Genomic DNA, 14984 nt, shown 5'->3' on the forward strand with positions numbered 1-14984 from the left:
GATCTAGTCTGCTTTCTTTTGAGTCAGGGTTCCTTATGGTACTGTTGGTGTGTAATTACTATTCCACCACAACTTTTCTCTATTTAAACTACTACACAATCTTATTGTACCATGATTAATTTTGGCCTTTGCATCAGTCCATTTTCATGCTGCTAATAAAGACATACCCAACACTGGGTAATTATAAAGAAAAAGAGGTTTAATGGACTCACAGTTCCACATCTGGGGAGGCCTCACAATCACGGCAGAAGGCAAAGGAGGAGAAAGGCATGTCTTACATGGTGGCAGGCAAGAGAGTTGTGCAGGGGAACTCCCATTTATAAAACCATCAGATCTTGTGAGACTTATACACTACCAGGAGAACAAACCGCCCCCATGATTTAATTATCTCCACCTGGCCCTGCCCTTGACACATGGGATTAGTACAATTCAAGGTGAGATTTGGGTGGGGACACAGCCAAACCACATTAGCTTTCATCTGGTCCTAATACATTATTTATAAGTTCATTGTATTTCATTTATTTCTAGTCTCTAACCATTGAAGTATTATGAATTGGTGTCAATATGACCATAACTGTATCCATTTAACTATGGAATCCCATGACAGCATTTGGTTAGAAGTTGGTCCCTTAGATAACCCCTAATTGCTTCTCTTAATTTTTAAAAATTGTAATCAAAATTTATAAATACGGAATTTTTGGATCCCAAGAATATATCCATAATCCCCCTATTTTGGTATCACATCTTTTAGTTGATTAGAAAAATACGCTTTTCTACAATTCACTATTTCTCAAATTTTGTTGCATTGAAAGTCCTGGGGAAGTACTGGGTTACATAAAATATAAGAGGACATCTCATAACTTTTAATAAATAAACAGGCCTTATTAATGTACTAAGTAGTAATATAATATGCAGCAGTTTTTGGCCTTAATTGAATACAATTATCTCCCTCCCCACGCCACCCCCCAACTTCCTTCTGCACAGAGACTTTACGAAGGGCTGCAATGATCACTGCCTCATGACATTCATACCCCTGCGTAATCTGCTTCCCACAAGTGTGAGTGGAATCTGGAACTTGCTTCTAAGCAGCAGAATATTGTGATAAGATGGCATTTCTGTGACTACGTTACATAAAATTGCAACTTCTGTCTTGCTAATAGACTCAGTCTATTGTCTTCTCTGCTGGCATGCTGTGATGATATACGTGGTGACACTGAAGAAGATCACACGGCAAGGAACTGAGGGTGTCCTCCAGCCAACGATCAACTAGGAACTGAGAGACCATATTCCAACAGTTTTTTAGGAATTGAATTCTGCTATCTAACTTGGAGGAAGATCCTTCCCAGTCAAGCCACGGAAGAGACCTCAGCCCTGGTCAACAACTTGACTGAAACCTGTGAGAGATCCTGAAGCCAAGGACACAGTTATGTTCTCGTCAGACTCTTTCCCCACAGAAACTGTGAGATAATAAACGGATATTTTCATAAGCTACTATTTTTTTGGTTTTTGCAGCAATAAAAAAGCTTTTAAAAAATGTATTTGGTAAGGTCTCACTGTCACTCAGGCTGGAGTGCAATGGTGCCATCAACATGGCTCACTGCAGCCTTGACCTCCTGTGCTCAAGCAATCCTCCCACCTCAGCCTCCCAAGTAGCTGGGACTACAGGCACATGCTACCATGTTTAGCTTTTTTTTGTTTTTTCAGGGTCTTGTTATGTTGCCCAGGCTGGTCTCCAACTACTGGGCTCAAGCCATCCTCCCTCCTTAGCCTCCCAAAGTGCTGGGATTGGAGGCATGAGCCCTCATATCAAGCCAAGTAGTCTTTTAAAAATCCCCCCCAAAATCTTAGCATAGAACACAATTTGGAAAAGGCTGCTCTAATCTGTGTAGCTGATTAAGATTCGTAGTCAAATTGAGATAGGACTTCCCTCAAATATTTGGAAAAGTAAACTGCATATTACATTTCAATTTAGAAGTATAAAAAGAAATGTTCCTTCAACAAGAAAGATAAGATAGATACTTGTATATTCACTAAAAAGCATTTGCTAATATAAAACTCAAACAGAAATAAAAGACAGATGAGGGATTTAGTGAATTAAGTTGGTCTATACTTTGCCAAGTTTTTCTCTTTTTCTATATTGAGGGTGTATTATTTTAAACATAATTAGCTTATTTTCAAAATATGATTTTGAAAGTTAGCAAAACTAAAATATTTAGAAAAATGCCTACCATTCTTAAGCTCTGTTATAAGTATATATTATTATTACTATCATTATTATTGAATTAATAAGCTACACGTGGAATACTGTGTTAAGTTCTGACTAAGACAACTTAATAAACATATAGCATTAAGAGAAGGCTACTGGGATATTGATAATTCTCCTAGCATTCCACAAGTAACATGCAAAGATCAAGTGAAGGGCGTGTGAGACACGGAGTCTTTTGTTTGCTTGTTTTGTTTTGCTTTTTTTTTTTTGAGACAGAATCTCGCCCTGTTGCCCAGCCTGGAGTTCAGTGGTGCGATCTTGGCTCACTGTGATCTCTGCTTCCCAGTTCAAGTGATTCCCCTGCATCAGCCTCCTGAGTAGCTGGGATTACGGGTGCGTGCCACCATTCCTGGCTAATTTTTTGTATTTTAGTAGAGATGGGGTTTCACCATGTTGGCCAGGATGGTCTCGATCTCCTGACCTCATGGTCTGCCCACCTTGGCCTCCCAAAATACTGGGATTATAGGTATGAGCCACTGCATCCGGCCTAGAGTCCTAAATATCTGAATCTTGGGTTCCGGGAGAATCTTCATTAGAAATTGACCTTTCCTGTAGCTAACATCATTATTAATATTACTAAGTATAAAATTTTACAGATATTTCCTACACGTACATTTAACAAAAACAACCAATTACCCATCCACTAACCAAAAGGAAAAAAAAGATAAAAGAAACTCCACCATTCAACAGGCAAGTCAACCAGTCTACACATGACTAGTAGCACACCAGACAGGGGAAAACATTAAAATAAAAATAAAAATCTAGTCCAATAAATTGTGGTTTCTGGGGCCTGATTTGATGGCTTCAGCCAATTCTTAACCACAGCCCAAGAAGATTTAGTCAAACAACTTAATTCTTCTCTCATTCATAAAGTATGTGCCTGGCTCTGATTCTCTGGTTGCAACAAGAAAGGCTCACCTAAGAAAGTACTCCTTTGTACTCACTGTCTGACTCATGGCAAGAAAAATCACTTTATCAGAAATCCGATAATGTCATACAAAGCATGATGGGATGGGCAGGCTAACAAGCCCTTATATGAGTACAGCCTTTTACAAAAAAAAAAAAAAAAAAAAAAAAGGCCGGGCGTGTTGGCTCACACCTGTAATCCTAGCACTTTGGGAGGCGGAGGTAGGCGGATTGCCTGAGCTCAGGAGTTCGAGACCAGCCTGGACAACACGGTGAAATCTCATCTCTACTAAAATTCAAAAAAATTGGCTGAGTGTGGTGGTGTGTGCCTGTAGTCCTAGCTACTCGTGAGGATGAGGCAGGAGAACTGCTTGAAGCCAGCAGGCAGAGGTTGCAGTGAGCAGAGATAGCGCCACTGCATTCTAGCCTGGGCAACAGAGTGAGTGAGACTCTGTCTCTTAAAAAAAAAACGCTTTTCATGTTCACTATCTTAAAACAGTTACTATCCTTTTACAGATAAAAAACACAGGGCCCAGAGAAATTGAGTCACTAGATCTTCATCACTGGAGCACATCAGACTAAGATAATTCCAGAAACTAAGCCTCCTGATTCCAATTTTATTAAACATTGTTTCTACTATCCCTTTACTGACTCTGGAATCATGTCCAGCATCACATTTAAAAATCTGGTGGGTTGGCTGAGCACAGTGGCTCATGCCTGCAATTCCAGCACTTTGGGAGCCCAAAGCGGGTGGATCACCTGAGGTCAGTAGTTCGAGACCAGCCTGACCAACATAGTGAAACCCTATCTCTGCTTTAAAAAAAAAATACAAAAATTAGCCAGGCATGGTGGCATGCACCTGTAATCCCAGCTACTTGGGAGGCTGAGATAGGAGAGTCACTTGAACCCAGGAGGCGGAGGTTGCAGTGAGCTGAGATTGCACCATTGCACTCCAGCCTGGGTGACAGAGTAAGATTCTGTCTTAAATAAAAATATCTGGTGGGTGAAAGGAGAACAAACAAGTGACAAAAATGTTTTTAAGTAAGTTGCCATATTATGCATGTTTCATGGACTGAAGCCACTGTGAGATGTAAGTAGCTCTGGGTCACCCCATCTTAATGCTTAGGAGCTGTCCAGTAGGACTACTACTAAATACTAAATACTGTCAGGCATTCAGAGTAGATGACAATCTCTTTGGGGAAGATGAGAAGAGCTGAAGTATACTTTATTCTGCAACGCATGCCCCCTGACATCACCCTTTAGTCAGATTAAGATAGGAAAGTGTTTTCTGGTTGAGAACTTTGTCTCTATCTCCCACTGTTCTTAATTTATATCCTAATTAGGTATTCGATGACTGGACAATAGGCTTTTTCGTTGTTATATAATAAGAAATATATTGGTATTTATCCCTTGTTTCTGGCATAGAGCTTCTAAACCCCTTGGAATTTCCCAAGGGATAAGAGTGTCCTCTTATGTACAATGAGACCCTTTTAATCACTGTTAAGTTTATGCTGAAGAGGTGACTTAGGGTAGGGCCCCTACAAAGACTCAGAATGGGGCTGGTCACCAGAAAGACCAAGTGATTAGGGAAATTAAACTTTTAGCTCCACCCACAGACCTCTGGGAAAGGAGTCTGGGGCCTGCAGATTAAGCTCTATAAAAACTCTTGAACAACAAGATTTGATGAGCTTCTAGGTGGCTGAGCACGTGGAGATGCTGGGAGGGTGGTAGGGTGGTTTGCCCACGGACGTTATGGAAGCTCCTCCTCCCATCCTCCCATACCTCGCCCTATGTACCTCTTCATCTCGCTGTTCATCTGTATCCTTTATAATAAACCAGTAAACACGACTGTTTCCCTGAGTTCTGCAAGATGCTCTAGCAAGTTAACCTAACCCAAAGTCAGGATCATGAGAACACTGGTTTATAGCTGGTCCATGAGGGGTTGGCCAGAAGTAACAACTTATACTTGCAGTTGGCATCTGAAATGGGGGCAGTCTTGTGGGCTGAGCCCTTAACCTGTGGGATCTGACACTATTTCCAGAGAGACAGTGTCAGAACTGAATTGGATTATTTGACACTCAGTTGCTATCCACTGGAGAATTACTGGTGTGTGTAAGAAAAAGCTCACACACATCTGGCCACAGAAGTATTCTGTATTGAATATGAGAGTACAGTATGTAAACATGTTTTTTTTTTTCCTTCAGACCAGTAGGTTCCCAGAAAACATTCCATCCTAAAATCCACTAGCCACTTCAACCTAGACAATTTCGCAGAAATGGTCGATTTGGGTAGCGCAATCAGTCATGATCATTCTCCATCACATGTAGTTTTCTGTTCTGCTCTTCTATTAACCTTCTAATCAGTTGCTGGACACCAGATTCCCTGGTAGCCAGGAAAAGAAAAATGCTTTGAAATTTGGCAACCGTCCTGGAGTTTCCCAAGCATTTACAGCAATGTGCTGGCTTATTGGCATGAACTTCCTGGGTGATTTCTCAGCTTAAAAAGCAACATGAACTCTGGCTGACCATGAAGCTCTCTGGCATTTGTAAAACAGCTTGGCCTTTGTGGCTACAAACTGAGGTCCAGGTCAGATTAGATGAGCATATTATCCTGTTTACTGCTTCAAACTGACTTGGAAGCTAAGGAAGGAAAGGGATGGGAAATGCGAGAGCTGTAGAGAGCCAGAATTTCTCAAAGCAGAAGAATGTGCTGACGAGGTCTCCTGGGGAAAAAGTACTGTACTTCTTCCCAAAGCAGCATTTTGAAAGCCTCTTCTTATCGTGCAATTACTCAATCAATAGGTGATACATTTTTGGTATCTACACTATTCTATGTTTCATGCAGCAGATGAAGAAATGGGATTTGGGTCAAATGCGTGGGTTCAAATGCCTTTTCAACCTGTTCTGGGCTATGAGACTTTAAAGAAGTCACTAAATCTACCCACATGAGATGCTGTTAGTATTAAAACAGTGTGCAAAAAATAAATTGTGTGCAAATTTCCTGGGAAATCATAAAACATATAGAGATAATAATTGTTAGGAATTACTCCTGCTGTTAGTATTATTATTGCTAATAGTTTTTATTAATATAACAATGGCTCTACTTCGAAACTATTTTTTGGCAACATTCCACCCATGTCTCCACTAATTTTGATCTTACCTAAGTAGGTATATAATGTTCTGCTTGCTTCATCTCTGTGCCTTTGCTCCATTTTTTTAAACCACTAGAATGGTTCCCCCTACATTCATGCATCCTACTAAATTCCGCTTTCTCTAAAGGCCCTGCTCAGATCTATGTGCTTCGAGCATCTCAGATTAACTAACCTAATATACCATGGGGCCTGCCTCCTCTCCAAGTTCCTCTGAACCCACACTACCTAGCACTCACTGACGCTGTAACAGAAGTACGCCATAGGAAATTGCTAAGCCTCTGGTATTCTGAGAATGGTGATGATCATGCAAGATTCCTATGGGAAACAGACAAGGGAGTGAATTTGGAGGCATTTTTTTAAAAACCTATCGTAATAATATAAAAATCTAACACATTCTTGTATTTAAGTCTTGCTTTCAGGCTATTACGCAGTATAATAGCTTAGTCCTTTCATTATTTTCTAGAGGAAGTGGGTTCTTCCTTGAGCTGGATAAGAACTGGTCAAGCCCCAAATTCCCCTTCCCCTCCTTTATAGAGTAAAAGTGTACAGCTACTTACCTTCTCTTAGGTCTCGATCTATCTTGGGTGATAACTTTTTTCCCATTGACAATCCGTGAACTTCTGCTCCCTCTATGTTCACTCCTGAAGGGACCCTGCCCAATCAAAAAATTTTAAATGGAAATTCGTTATTGAATAGCGACATTCAAAGGCAAAGAATACTTTACCCAGGTAGTCTATGATTTTATATTGTATATTTTGTTGTACACAAGTTCACCTGTCTTTTAAAGTCAAATTAAATGTCCCTGCCTCTTTGAAGTTCTCTATTTCCTCAGTGAGTTTGCTTTATTTCACGCCTCTAATTCTTCTTAGCAACCTTAATTACAATTAATTGTATTCATAACTTAATCTCCTTCAGATTAGACTCTAATCTCAACAGAGTAGGAAAATCATTATCATGTGCATCTTTATAATGCTCAGAGTGTCCAATGGGGCCTGGAACATGGAGTGCATTATTGAACAATTGTTGAATTGAAATGAATTATGTCATAATGCAGAAGTTCAAATGTAGTCAAAATAATGACTGTTTTGAGAAAGAAAACACAGGTTTGTCATTTCCAAACACACAAATGATAGCAGGCCGTCCTTTATAAATGTAAAAATTAAACAAATCCAAATGTGTATATACATTCTGGGATCTTTTGCAATAATGTTACGCCACCGAAGGGTTGAGTCCTTGAAGTCTAGTGAAAGATTTCAAGATTGTAAATGAGATCTGGATCTGCCCTTCCCTTGTGATGAGACTCTAAGCAAGTTGCTTGCCTTGTCAGGGGCTGAGTTTCCCAATTTGAAAATGAATAAGCTGGACCATGTGATCTCAAGCAGGTATTTCTAACCTTCTGAGATTCAGTTCTTTAAAAGATGTAAATCGACTTTCGTCATTTTAAACAATGAGCTTTCTTGATTTCTGATTCAGTTAGTGACACTTAATATTTTAGCTTGCAGTATAACATGCTGAACTTCATCATTCCAAGTAAATACAGTAAGGGAATTCATCCGCAAAAAAAAATTACATAGTTATTTCTGTTAATAAATCAAAAGTAGCCAACCTTCTCAGATTTGGAATAATGCCCTTTTTTCTTTTTTTCTGGGAAAAAACATGAGACCCAGAAAACAGAAGATATATTACCTGAGGTTACACAAAAGTGTCAAGAAGAGCTGGAATCTGGATGCAGAGCTCCTAATTCACAGCTTAGAATTATTTTATTATATCTTTTTGCCTATTTCAGAGAGCTACATTTCTCTATGATAGGTTATGACACTAAGTATTTCTCTTCATACAAAGCCCAGTTTGCGTTCTGAATGGACTTACCGATTCTCACCCTGTCGTCCTCCATATCTGATCCAATAATTCTGTTTTGAATTGAGTAAAAAAAATGCAGTAATTTTGTCATTAAAACATTACTTACAGAATTAAGGTAAATAAAATGTGTACAAAACATTCAAAAGACCTATAATTTAGGAAACTTGCACATTATGTAAAGATACAATATATTTTTATTTCAAAGACTAATGATAAGGAAGGCTAAAGTTAGTGGAGATTTGGCAAGGACAACATGAATTACAAATAGATTTTTAAAATAGTACGGAATTAGCCTGGATATACATCCTTTTGTCCAAGAAAGTGACTTAAAATTTGGTGTCAGAAAAACATTTGAAAAATCATTCAGTTCAACTTCTTTAAGTCTTCTGAATAAAACAAACAAACAAAATCCAGCTTAAATAATCATCTGTGTAGGATCATGAAATTAGTAAATAACATATACGAAGGTCTCTTGGGTACCGTAAGTTTTAAAGAATAAGTAAGACCAGATATAAATATTAATATATTAGAAGGTGTTATATTGGAAGTAGTACATTAAAATTAACCCATTTTTTAAAACATGCCTATAAAAACATGATATAATTAAGAAAGAAAGGAAAAAAGCTTGCAAATTGGATATATTAGAAATAATTTTAAAAACATACTAACTTGTATATCATTTGAAGAGCTTACATAGCAACCAATGGATAAATGAATAAAACCCATGCCCAAGTAATTAAAACAAGAGGAAAAATAGTTAATATGTTAAAGGTTTGTTCTTGCTGCTCATCAAAGAATTGCAAGTTAAAACAAAATTATGTATTATTTTACATATATGAATAAAAAAAGTAAATTTAAAATGTTATTTCTTATTGTTGATAAGTTTGTGGTAAAATGGCACTTTTATTCATTACTAGGATTCAAATGCCTGTTTTTTTTTTGTTTTTTTTTTTTTTTGAGACGGAGTCTCGCTCTTGTTACCCAGGCTGGAGTGCAATGGCGCGATCTTGGCTCACCGCAACCTCTGCCTCCTGGGTTCAGGCAATTCTCCTGCCTCAGCCTCCTGAGTAGCTGGGATTACAGGCACGCGCCACCGTGTCCAGCTAATTTTTTTGTATTAGTAGAGACAGGGTTTCACAATGTTGACCAGGATGGTCTCGATCTCTCGACCTCGTGATCCACCCGCCTCGGCCTCCCAAAGTGCTGGGATTACAGGCTTGAGCCACCGCTCCCGGCCTCAAATGCCTGTTTAACCTGTTATGAACTATGAGATTTTAGAGTAGTCGCTAAATCTTCCCACATGACATGCTGTTAATATTAAAATAGTATGCAAATAAAATATTCCAAGGTAATTATTTATTCTCTTAAAATTAATAATAAATAAATGATATCTAAGATAATTCTCTTAGAAAAGCAATTTAGTTTCAAGAAATTTAAAATAATTAGCAGAATAATTCCACTCTTAGGAATTTATTTTAAGGGCATAGTTCAATAGAGAAAAAAATGCTAATGCATTACATATAATTTTAAAATTAGAGATAATTCAAATGTTCAGCAGAAGAGTTCATTTATTTATTGTAAATCAATCTAAAATTCTAAATTCTACCTACTTTTTAGATACTGAAATGTATCTAAAAATACTTTTTAAAGCTACACAAATGTAGAAATTTCTTATGATATCTTCTTAAATACAAATCTCTTTATACCACAGTATATGTTTCTGCAAAAGGTATGTGTTCATTTAAACAATGATTAGAAGACAACATAGAAAAGTGGAGTGAAGTCAGTGGATGGTAGGATTGTGACTGATGATGTTCTTTGTGAAGTCTCGTTAATGTTTAGGTAATATACAAGCATTAAAAGAAAAAATAAAAATACCACATCCACAATTTAGGAAAATAAAACACTCCCAGGGGAAAATGAGTCAAACACAAAATGCTTCTACCCAATAGATTTGCTTTCAACTTTGGACCTCATTCATGTGGAATGACTGATGTGGAAATCTACTAGTCTTTTAAAGTTCATCACGTATATTGAGTAAACATCCCCCATCTCCAATTTTTACCTCAAGGAAAGCATTAGAATCTTAGCTTTTTGAGGTAAATGGCATATATGGGGGTGGGTAATAAAAACATAAAACAAATTCCAAGGAATCATTATTTTAATAAACATTTCCTCTTTCCTCTTACCGGTTCAGCGTATGAAAATCCCAGACCTTCTGCAGCTGATTTTATCAGCTCAGATTCCAGCTTATGACGTTTCACAAACATTGTTAAATCCTAGAGAAAAAGAGGTAAAGAAAGACATTTTTTATTTAAATAATAGATAAGAGATTAAATGTTCAGATGGACATATTTTCATTAAATAGTCACAAATGAGCTGACAGAAATATTCAGAGCTGCAAAACATGTCCCCATCTCAACATGCTTTCACACACTAGCATGTATGAGAAAAAATGTGCTTCTGGCATAAGTGTGAAAGAACTGAGTTCTAGAACCTTTGCTAAATTGTTAGATATCTTTAAGACCAGTGTTATATTTTTATCACCTCCCCTCAGAACACGTGCAGAATCAAGAGTTTCTTCTCAAAACATTGGTCTTACCTCCCTGGCCTCAATGGATACAGGGTCAATGCTATCATCCAACAGACTCTCATAGTAGTCCACATTGTCTAGGACATCCTCATCATCTGGGTGGCACAGAAGGTAGGCTTTGGCACACTCCAGGGCTTTGACATATTCACCAACTGAAAGACAAAGGAGCTACAGCATTAGCGTCAGCCTAGGTCTGTCCAAAGAATTTTAAAGGGAGATCATCAACATGTCTACAGAGGTCAGCATTAAACAGTAATAAGAGGGAAGATAAATTGAGGCTGAGCAGAGAAAGGAGAAGCAGTCACAGATAAAAGGAAGGACATGATTTCAGGTATTCAAAAGTTACTACCTTTGCTCTGCTTTGGTGCTAGTTGTTTTGTGCAAATTACCAAAATTCTACCTGAAGATGTTGACAACTTTTATTATTCAACACAGATTAACAGCAGAATTGTATGAGTTAATTCTGATTTTTGTACTGAGTTTGGGTTAAGTAAACATCCTGAAGATGACCTTTGCAACAGTAATGTACCATTTTGTACATAATGCGTGAGTAATATAAGTGCTTTTCAAATGTTATTTTTCATTGCTGCAGTTTGTGGTAAACTGGTAGTTTAATGCAAAGTTCTTCATAAAGTCCCAGATGCTCTGAAGGAAGCCCCTCAAATCCCTCCCTATACAATTATGGTAAATCCAACAGTAGCAAACTACTAAAAGGAACTAACAAGGATGTTTCCAATATAAACTTTTCATTATAGAAATATTCAGTTATTACAAGAGAAATTTTAAAAGTCTGTATGCTTTGTTTTCAAATAAGTCACAACATTGGACTTCTAATGGAGATTTACAATACATGTATGTGTGTATGTATATATATATGTGTGCATGTATGTATGTGTGTACAAATACATATACATACATATTATATATACTCTGAGATGACTCTGATTTTTAAAACGAATGATAAAAATTAAGCAACTCTTTCATCTCCTTTGATTCACTGTTTATGACTTGAGCACGTGATTCATTCTGTGCCATCAACACCAGGTTAATAAATAATGTTTTGTTTTGGGGAACGAGATTTTGCAAAGTACCTTTTAAACTGAGTTTAAAAATTAAATCTAAAAAAATCATGCAAGATGTCAATCTAGTATAACTTTGAGTAAATTATCAAAGCATTAAATTTTGTACTTTGCCCATTGGTGGTTTCCCCTTCTGCTCTTCTTGTTCTGCAGCTCAGGAGAGAAGAAATGCATAAATTCCCATTGCTTTGATAATAAACTGAAGAAGGCAGAGTACTAAATTACAAAAATGTGATGACTGTAATGACGACCCACAACCCCCCAAGAAGTATTCATGGATGACCCACGCTTTACCTCGATAGTAGGCAAACTGTAGGTAATCATAGTGCAGAGGAAGAAAGTTCTCAATGGGTGAGAGGCGGCCAGGGCGGGTGGCAAGCTCCCTCACACATTCATGCTGACAAACAAGCACCTGCATGTAGTGATCTGGAAGACAAGAGCCAACACATGTGTTCCTCCAGGCTACTGAGTGTCCAAACGTCAACGTCACAGCCACAGTGACACAGAGCATTCCTCACCTCACCACACTCTGAGGGCAAAATCATTCTAATCCTCACTTCCTAACTGTAGAACCTTTCTACAAAGAAAGCAGGTGATTGCCAAGGTATCCTGGTCGGCGATCACTAGAACGACGGGAGATTCCAAATCCTCTAGCTCACAATCTGTTCTCTACGCCTCACTCTTCCCTTCCCATATGCACTTTTAATACCCCACAGTCCACTTGACCCCACCTACACCCAGCTGAATGTCAGTTTCATATTTAACAACTTTGGGGCCTCTCTTTGGATAGCTTAGATGGCTTGAAGTGCCCTGGAATCAGGAATGGAAGTTCAGATGCTAGTAAATGTTAAGGAACAGTTAAGAAAAAGAAACCACGATGGACGTGAAAAACTCAGACTGAGAAGTGAAGCAAAAATGCTCTTTTTCTTTGTTAACATTTTCAAGCCAAACTGTCCTAAAGGACAAATAAAAACTCTTTTTTTTACACCTATTGGTCAGGAACCTATTCTGCCCAGTTATAAATTAGTCTATCGCCTAGACATTGTATATTCTAATACTAGGAACATTGTATATTCTTTACCAGAGACTGGTAAAACAGGAAGAAGGATGAAAACTAAAGAAATTTAAATGAGCCTTTTATTTCCTCTTTCTCTTTTATCTCCTTTTTATTGTTCCTGTTCTTCTTGCTTGAGAGTCCTGAAGTGTTGGGGTTTTCATGCCCCCTTTGGCTCTGGACTCTATCTTATCAAAACCTGAGATGAGGAAACACAAGTGGTGAATGTCCCCAGAAGAAAATGCCTCCCCAGAAGAAAACGTTTTACCTCGACTGATTTTTACGAAGAAGACGATGTACTTTTCCAGGAAGAATGGTTCATTCATGCTGTGCTGAGTGGGTTCTTTTGAGGATGATAATAAAATCATTTGATCTCATAGCTGCACAATTTAATTTACCACAACTGCGTTTTTTTTTTTTTTTCAAAAGGTTCTCTATTTAGTCTGAGTTTGGCTTGGATCTTGATGATTTTGCAGAGAGACCCCAGAACACAACAGGAAGGAAATGTGCATTTTCTGGTGTGGGGGAAAATGTGCCAGTTTCGCATAACTTAACTAACTGAATCATTTACAGCACAGTTAACAGAATCCCTAAAGCCCATTGGTTATTAACCCCAGTCAGGGCATGTGAAGGAAGAATGAGTTCTATTTATTTGATTGGCATGTTAGAAATAAATAACTAGCTGTTTTGTTTCTTAAGAAAACAAAAACAAACAACCTTCAACAGTTTTCTCCTACTCAACTTACCATTTGCATTTCTATTTACCTTCTAATACAGACTCCATTTAATCCCAAGTGACAAGCAAAAGGTAAAGGCAAAAGACACCCATAGAGAACTCAAAATCTGAATGAAAAAATATTTTTCAAAGTGAATATAAATAGCAGCAAAATAGGAGTGACAGAAAGATAGCCTTTAGGGTTTCATAGCAGGGCTACTAATAAAAAAACTGCATTCGGAAGCCATTTGTATTTTTCCCCAACTGTTAATGTCTAACTCTAAAATTCAAATATTCTGACATTCTAATACATTTGCTATTTAAAAAGCCAGTTTTATTCCTAATTTAGGACAATTTTGAACCGGACAATAATTTACATAGTGAGAGCTGTCATATTACCTTTATTAGGTGTATCCCTTGCCTCCTTTCTATCTTAAAAGACATTGTGCAATTAATATGTTTTTAGTAAGTTTGAGTCTTAAAAATTAAAGAACCTGGATTATGAGATCTCTACTCTTTTCCAGCATCCAACATGCTGTGGTGACCTTCAACAAATCACTAAATGCTCATCTGTGGGAAATTGTCAATTTTCCTAAACCAGATCTAGGACATGGGTCAAAATTGTTCAGTGGCCATTGGTGGAAGCAGGTGTAGAGGCCAATGTGGGGGTGAAGTAGGATGCATACCTGCCCCCCACAACCACAACATAGTTAGCTATAATGAAGGAAGAATCTGGCGTTCTCAAATAAAAGATCAAGTGTAGGGAAACAGCAGTTAAAATGTGAACCACACATAAAACTGACATTCCAAAAATTTAGGCAACTGGATCTTGCAGGGATCCAAAAAACTAAAACTTTCAAGAAAATATCCTCTATAATTGAGATTGTTGTATTGAATTTAGATGAACTGAGTCGATTTTGGGTAACTGTGTATGTCACAAATCGGTCATTTGACATATTAATTTTCAGTCTGCTTCCTAGTCTACATTTTGATAGCTATACCCCAATTGTCTCTATAAGAAACCTTAACAATTTATGACCTTCATTCTCATAAACATGGAGTATTTAACCCTTTTAATCACTGCTATGCTATTGATGAACATGTCATCTCATTCATTCATCCATCAACCCATTCATTTAACCAGTATTTACTAAGTATCTACTATTTGCCAGTCACTCTTCTTAGGCCCTGAAGATTGAGCACTAAACAGGACAAAGCTTTAGCCAAGAGATAGTAGAAAACAATGTTTTGAAAATCTGCAAGTGGAAATACACATGGCATATTTAAGGAATCAAAAAGAGAGAGTATGACAGGGAGAGAATGAAATAAATGAAATGGATGAAAACATACACAAGGGCCC

The 14984-nt window shown here is 37.6% G+C and overlaps 1 protein-coding gene across 1 annotated transcript in view; it reads right to left on the reverse strand.

The window, feature by feature from the left end:
• P3H2 (prolyl 3-hydroxylase 2) overlaps positions 1–14984 on the reverse strand; it is a 165828-nt gene that overhangs the window by 18432 nt on the left and 132412 nt on the right. The window contains 5 exon segments of the mRNA XM_021671370.2: positions 6881–6975; positions 8193–8233; positions 10373–10462; positions 10786–10928; positions 12150–12281. Of these exon segments, the coding sequence (XP_021527045.2) occupies positions 6881–6975; positions 8193–8233; positions 10373–10462; positions 10786–10928; positions 12150–12281 (501 nt within the window).

Source organism: Aotus nancymaae, unplaced genomic scaffold, assembly GCF_030222135.1.
Source record: "Aotus nancymaae isolate 86718 unplaced genomic scaffold, 86718_ANA_hifiasm-v0.15.2.pri h1tg000067l, whole genome shotgun sequence".
Taxonomy (NCBI): Eukaryota; Metazoa; Chordata; class Mammalia; order Primates; family Aotidae; genus Aotus; species Aotus nancymaae.